The sequence below is a fragment of the Bubalus kerabau genome, chromosome 1 (assembly GCF_029407905.1).
Source record: "Bubalus kerabau isolate K-KA32 ecotype Philippines breed swamp buffalo chromosome 1, PCC_UOA_SB_1v2, whole genome shotgun sequence".
Lineage (NCBI taxonomy): Eukaryota > Metazoa > Chordata > Mammalia > Artiodactyla > Bovidae > Bubalus > Bubalus kerabau.
In genome coordinates this window covers 186,532,407-186,540,026 of record NC_073624.1, presented here as the reverse complement: position 1 = coordinate 186,540,026, position 7,620 = coordinate 186,532,407, and the positions used below count along the sequence as shown (strand labels likewise).

General features: G+C 49.4%; 1 protein-coding gene across 1 annotated transcript; it reads right to left on the bottom strand.

The window, feature by feature from the left end:
* Window positions 1-525: 525 nt before the first annotated feature.
* Window positions 526-5,320, bottom strand: CD70 (CD70 molecule). Its single transcript, XM_055566627.1, is given in 3 exon segments — window positions 526-920; window positions 3,990-4,023; window positions 4,973-5,320. Coding segments are annotated over 3 exon segments (777 nt in total).
* Window positions 5,321-7,620: the final 2,300 nt, after the last annotated feature.

Below are 7,620 nucleotides of genomic sequence, written 5' to 3'. Positions count from 1 at the left end.
TTCCACTTCTAGAAATTTATCCTAAAGATACAAGTGTGAAGTGACCCACATGTTGTATGAGGAAAAAAAAAAGTATCATACTTGGAAAGGAAGAACTTTTAGAAAAATATTTTAATATTAATTAAAAAAAAAACCCCCAAGCCCCCAAATCAATATAGAAATATCAATTATATTCCTATGCTTTAACAATGCACTCTCAAGACAGTCTAGGGGTTAAAACTCTGCCCTTCAAATGCAAGGGGTGTGAATTCCATATTTGGTTGGGGAACTAAGATCTCACATGCTATAAAGTGGGGGCTAAAAAAAAAAAAAGAAAGAAACAAAGAAGGAAAAGGAAAAGTAGAAAGAGAAAAAGAAAGAAACAAAGCAAAAGAAAAAAGAAAAGAAAGCAAGGAAAGAAACAAAGATAAAGAAAAAGAAAGAAAAGGAAAGATAAAGAGAAAGAAAAAGAGAGCAAGAAAAGAAAGAAAGAGAAAGAAAGAGAAAAAAAAAGTATTTAAAAACCTGGGCTAGGAAGTGCCAGGGTCAAGGGCGCACCCACTGAATCCCAAAAAAAGTCTCATCAGCGTTTCTGGAAGGCAACAGAGGCAGAGTAAGGTTGGTGCAGAGAATGTCCCCGCGAGCCAGAAAGGTGAGGCGCTGGGAGGCGACCCAGCAGCCTCCGCGGTGGAAGCTGAGGCGTAGCAGGCTGATGCTGTGGGCGGCAGGGGAGCAGATGGCCACCGTCAGCGTAGCTCTCTGGGGCTCGGCGGTCCACACGGAGGAGGAGCAGTTGGCTAATGTCACCTGGATGTGCAGCCTATAAATGCCATCACGTTGGATCTGCAGCTGCCCGTTGTCGTCCAGCTCTGGCCCATGCAAGAAGGAGCGTCCCAGGGCGGGGCTCCCCTGCCAGCGCAGCCTGGGGTCCTGCCGTGACCCTGGGAGGGTTGTGAGGGAGGGGTGGAAGGATGGAGATATAGGGAAACTGAGTGCTATAGAGGGAATGCCCCAAACTCGAATGTTGAAGCCTAACCTCCAAGGGGATGGTATTAGAAGGGGTGTTCAGAAGTATTTAGAGCAAGAAGGTGGAGACCTTGTAAAAGAGACCCCATATCCACTGATGGATGAATGGATGAAAAAGATGTAATATATACATACACACATATACACACACACATATATCTATACAAGTCGCTAAGTCGTGTCCTACACTTTGCAACCCCACAGGCTGTAGCCAGGCAGGCTCCTCTGTCCATGGGATTTCCCAGGCAAGAATACTGGAGTGGGTTACCATTTCCTTCTCCAGGGTATCATCCTAATCCAGGGATTAAACCTGTGTCTCCTGCATTGACAGGCGGTGGTTTCCTTCATGTCAGGCAGATTCTTTACTGACTGAGCCACCAGGGAAGCCCATATCCATCCATACGTGTGTACATATACACAGTATGCCTATGTGTGCTCAGCCACTTCAGTCATGTCTGACTCTTTGCGACACCATGGACTGTAGCCCACCAGGCTCCTCTGTCCATGAGATTCTCCAGGCAAGAACACTGGGATGGTAGCCATGCCCCTTCCAGGGGATCTTCTCAGTCCAGGGATTGAGACTTCAACCTGAGTCTTCTGCTTCTCCTGCAGTGCAGGCAGGTTCTTTACCCACTGAGCCACCTGGGGAGCCCCATACCTATGTGGATACATATATGTATGTATTATGGGGCTTCCCTGGTAGCTCAGCTGGTAAAGAATCCACCTGCAATGCAGGAGATCCCGGTTCAATTCCTGGGTTGGGAAGATCCCCTGGAAAACGGATAGGCTACCCACTCCAATATTCTTGGGCTTCCCTGGTAGCTCAGAAGGTAAAGAATCCATCAATCTGGGAGACTTGGGTTCAATCCCTGGGTTGGGAAGACCCGCTGGAGAAAGGAACTGGCTACCCACTCCAGTATTCTTGCCAGGAGAATTCCATGGGCAGAGGAGACTTAGGGGCTACAGTCCATGGGGTCACAAAGAGTCAGACACAACTGAGCAACTAAGCACAGCACAGCATGTATGTATTTTATGTCTGTGTGTGTGTATATATATATGTATATTACACATATACCTAAAATGGATATAGATGTGATATATATATTACTATGTATTATACATGTGATATTATAAACACACATCTATATCTATCTAAAGTGAAAGTGAAAGTTGCTTAGTCCGACTCTTTGCGACCCCATGGACTATACAGCCCATGGAATTCTCCAGGCCAGAATACTGAAATGGGTAGCCTTTCCCTTCTCCAGGGGATCTTCCCAACCCAGGGATTGAACCCAGGTCTCCAGAATTGCAGGTGGATTCTTTACCAGCTGAGCCACAAGGGAAGCCCATCTATCTATCTAATTCAGCCATAAAAAGAAAGAAATTCTGCCAGTTGTGACAACATGGGTAGACCTAGAGGTCATTATGCTAAAGTGAAATAAGTCAGACAGAGAAAGACAAATACTGTCTGACTTCCTTTATGTGCAATCTAAAACAAATCCCAAACACATGGCTACAGATACAAAGAACAAATCAGTGGCTGCCAGAGGTGGGGAGTGGGTGGGTGAAATAGGTGAAGGTGGTCAGAGGCACAAACTTATGAAAAAATTATAAACTAAGTACTGGCGATGTAATGTAGAGCGTACTAACTAGAGTTAATATACTGTGTTGTATATTTGGAAGTGGTTCATGCTGGGAAAGATTGAGGGCAGGAGGAGAAGGGGACGACAGAGGATGAGATGGTTGGATGGCATCACCGACACAATGGACATGGGTTTGGGTGGACTCCGGGAGTTGGTGATGGACAGGGAGGCCTGGCTTGCTGCTGTTCATGGTGTTGCAAAGAGTCGGACACGACTGAGCAACTGAACTGAACTGACGAGCGTAGGTCTTACAAGTTTCATGACAAGAAAAAAAGAATTGTAACTGTGTGTGGTGATGGGTGTTAGCAAGACATTGTGGTGATCAGTTTGTAATATATACAAATATAGACCTATGTTGTATGCCTGAAATGGATGCAATGTTATATGTCAACTCTGTCTCAATTTAGAAAGATAGGGAGAGAGAGCAAGAGGTAGAGAGAGCAAGAGCCCAGAGAGTTCTCTTTCCTCTCCTCCCCTTTCCGCCGTATAAAGATACAGCAAAAAGATGACCGGTTGTTTATAAACCAGGAAGAGGGCATTCACCAGACAGCCAGACCTGCTGGTGCCTTGACCTTGGATTTCACAGCCCCCGGCACCATGAGAGAGAGATATCTTGTTTATGTCTGCCTTTCTGTTCTTCTGTCATAGCAGCCCGATCAGAAAGCCCCCAGAGAAAGATGAGTAGGGTTTCCATTTGTAACAAAATGGAATGAACACACCCAAACCCCTGGGGATGAGTGTGGGAGAGACCCAAAGAGGAAGAGGGTTAGAGAGCGGCTGGGAGGGGACTGCCAAAAGGCACCCTCCCTCACATTCCTTTACATCCTTGCTCTAAAGCCCTCTTCGCTGGGACACCCTCCCTGGTGACCACATTTTCAAGGGCACACCCAACCCTGACATGCCCGATCCTCCGCTGGTACTTAATATTCCCCAAAAAGTACCAGGTGCGTGTTTCACTCTACTTGGCATGCAACGTATTTAACTTGTTCATTTATTTATTTTTTGATCCCTTTGGTAGCAGGGAAGCCCCGACAGGGCAGGGATTTCTGTTATGTTGGCAATACGGGCACCCAGAATGGAGCCTGCCTCAGGGTAGCTGCCGAATTAACATTTGTGACATGAACGAAGGCATGTTAGTCGTGGCTATTGGCTTGGTTGAGTCGGTTTGAGCTCTCCCATGGGAGAAAATAAAATGCCCAGAAAGGAAGCAGGCACCCAGAAACAGACTGCTGTATCGCCCTGTCTTTCTTTCTTTTTCTCATCCCTTCTCATTTTCTCTTTCTCTCTCCCCCACCCACCTTCTTTTCTCTTTCTCCGACACACATGCATATCCCGGGTTACCTGTGTGATTCAGCTGGAGCTCTGCTAAGTCCCACTGGAAGAAAAGAAAACAGAGCTAAGCACCTAAGCGTCAGGGGTCTGGAGTGGTCCCTCGAGTCAAGAGCACTTTTTTCTCAGTGCATCCTTCTTATCCACCCCTCATTCCATGGGGCTGACTTGGAGCCTTTGTGAAGAGCTCATAAAGAGGAAGTAGATTCGAACCAGCCCTGAGCACAAAGAGAAGACCTTCAGAAGAACTTAGTTTTCAGGATGTAAACCAGGTCGCCTAGCACATCTGCCTCTCTTGCCTGAAAAACCTAATGTAACCCCCAAAGTCGGCACCTGTGGTGGGTGTCCAGGGCTCCCCCCATCCTTGGAGGTCCCAGAACTGCCCTTCCCCAACTCCGTGAAGCCCCCAGCAGCCTCTGAGTCAGCCTGCTGGGGGAACCCCAAAGACGAGTCATTTTCCAGGCCCATGTGAAATGTATCTTTCTCAGATGCACCCTCCAGCCTGGGATCTCCACCCGGGGTTTACCTCCTGGGCAGAGCTGACTATCCTGAGCTGGAGACCCCTGGCAGGCAGACTTGCCCCTGCTTGTTACCCTGTGCTCTGGTCTCTCTCTCTCTGTTCCTTTCTACCGCATGTTTCTTCCTGGCGGATTTTCTTGCTGTTGCTACCACTCTGGGGGGGCCTGTGGGACCTTAACTCCCTAACCAGGGTCGAACCTACACAACCGGGATTGGAAGCACGCAATCTTAACCCCTGGACCACCAGGGAAGTCCCACTGGCAGATTTATATCCGTCTTATTCTGATTTTTGTTTTCTTTTCTTTTTTTGGTCATAAGTCTGTTAGTCTGTTCTCTTGCTCAACACCCCTCTGCTTTTTTTCCCCACTTGCTGCCCCTCGCCCCCCACCCCAGGGTCCAGTCCCCACCCAGAGGTTCCCAGGTAGCATACGCCTGTCTCTCCCCCTCTTTCTTATCCTATACCCTTTTAGACTCACCCTGGTTGAATCCAGCTGCTGCTGCTGGCTGAAGCACAGGTTGCAGACGAGGTAGCATGTGCCTGTGCTAAGAAGCACCGAGATAGTCACCCTCAGGATGGATGCCCAGGGCCGGCGGGGCACCTGGCAGCTTGCAGCCTCCTCTGTTGCCATCATGGTCCTTCACGAGCACTTCATCAGCTGTGTGGCAGCAGGGAGGGTGCGCAGAGGGCAGACAGGAAGGGGGAAGGAAGCTTCAGCTTTCTCACAGCCACGGGGCTCTCTCAGCCTGTCTGAACCTGCCAGGGACCAACCATGCCCCTCCCTGGGGATGTCCGTCAAAGGGAGGGACCAGGCTCGTTCTACCATGGAGGGAAGTCCCCTCCAGTTGCTGTTGGTCCCCAGTCTGCAGAGTAAGTGGACCAGGGTGCTCCTTGATTTTATTTATATGGCTCCCCACCTCCCCAGGCTTCCGTGGTGGCTAAGATGGTAAAGAATCTGCTTGTAATGCAGGAGATCTGAGTTTGACCCCTGGGTCCGGCAGATCCCCTGAGTAAGGGAATGGCTACCCACTCTAGTATTCTTGCCTGGAGAATCCCATGGACAGAGGAGGCTGGGGGAGCTATAGTCCACGGGGTTGTAAAAGAGTCGGACACGGCTTAGCAACTAACACCACCCTCCCCACCTTTCTGGCACTCATTTGTTTATTCAACAAACCTTCACTGAACACCCACTACAGACCAGATACTCTGCTGAGTTCTAGGATACAGCCACAACACTCAGGGAGGAAGGTGCTCAGGGGCTAAGTCGAGTCTGACCCTTTGGGGCCCCATGGACTACAGCCCACCAGGTTCCTCTGTCCATGGGATTTCCCAGGCAAGAATACTGGAGTAGGCTGCCATTTCCTACTCCAGGGGATCTTTCTGACCCAGGGATTGAACCCTTGTCTCCTACATTGGCAGGCGGATTTTTTACTGCTGAGCCAACCTGGGAAGCCCCAGGGATGGAGGTGCTAAGTTGCTTCAGTTGTGTCTGACTCTTTGCTATCCCATGGACTGTAGCCCACCAGGCTTCTCTGTACATGGGATACTCCAGGCAAGAACACTGGAGTGGGTTGCCATTTCCTCCCCCAGAGGATCTTCCCAAACCAGGGATCAAACCTTAGTCACTTACATCTCTTGCATTGGCAGGCAGGTTCTGTATCACTAGTGCCATCAAAGAGGGGTCCCCAAATATCTGTGTGCTCCTCTCCATCTTCCCAGCCTCCCTGGCACCTGTGGTGGGACCACAGGTCCCACTACAGTCATCAAGAACAGATGCCCTCTGGGGCTCTCCTGGTGGTGCAGTGGTTAAGAATCTGCCTTGCAATGCAGAGAACAGAGGTTCGATCCCCAGTTCAGGAACTAAGATCCCACATGCCACAGAGCAAGTAAACGGTGAGCCACAAGTACTGAAGCCTGTGCACCCTGGACCCTAATGGAGGTCACATGACCAACCTGCCCAATAGGAAGAGAGGAGAAGCAGAGGAGGGGCCAGGTTTTGTCAACATGCCACAGAGCCTTTCGGTTCTGTTGCTCTGTGGCCTTGAAGGACACCTGCTGTCTTTCTTTCTTTTTTTTTTTTAATTTTGTTTTGGCTGTGCTGGGTCTTTGTTGCTACACACGGGTTTCTCTAGCTGTGGTGTGTGGGCTTCTCCTGTTGCATGGCACAGGGTCTAGGGCGCACAGGCTTCAGTACTTGTAGCTCACCGTTTACCTGCTCAGTGGCATGTGGGATCTTAGTTCCTGAACGGGGGATCGAACCTCTGTTCTCTGCATTGCAAGGCAGATTCTTAACCACTGCACCACCAGGGGAGCCCCAGAGGGCATCTGTTCTTGATGACTGTCGTGGCTTGAATATGTCCACCCAGAACTTCAGCACGTGACCTCGTTTGGGAAGAGGGTCTTTGCAGAGGTAAGGGTGAGGGGGCTCTTGTAGTCCATACGTTGTAAAGAAAAGGGGAGGACACACAGAGACACAGACGGAAGTTGGAGACCGACGTTAGACTGATGCAATACGCACCAAAAAACCCAAGGATTGCCCGCAAACCCCAGAAGGCATGAATAGTCCAGGAAAGATTCTCCCCTAAAGCCTTTGAAAGAATCAGATGCCTTGATGTTCAGATCTCCAACCTCCAGAACTGTGAAAGAGTACAGTTCTGTTGTTTCAAGCCACTGGTTGCTGGTCCTTGGATATGGCAGCCTCAGGAAACCAGTAACAGTCGTGTAGCTACAAGATGAAGGAAGAACACCTAGGCTTACAGGATTGTAACGATACTAGTTAGTATCAGTGAATCAAGGCTCACCCCCACTAGCACTACAGAGCCTGTCACAATCTGTCGCCAAGTCCACGTGACTGCTTTGCTTGTAGACACTGAGACTTGAAAATTTCATCCCAGAGTGAGAAGTTATAGTAGCCTGGCCTGGGATGGGGGGATGGGGGTTGTAGGGACAGGGGGAGTGGGGGTAGAAGGTGGATACAGAATAGATTTCAGCTGAAGCCAGCAGCGTTTGGTGGTATGGGGGGGCAGGTGGAAGAAAGATGGGAGTCAAAAGTGTCCAGAATTCCTGGAGTCCAGGGATTGTATACTCACTGAGACCCCCCAACTGCAAAAGGAATTTCCTTTTTGA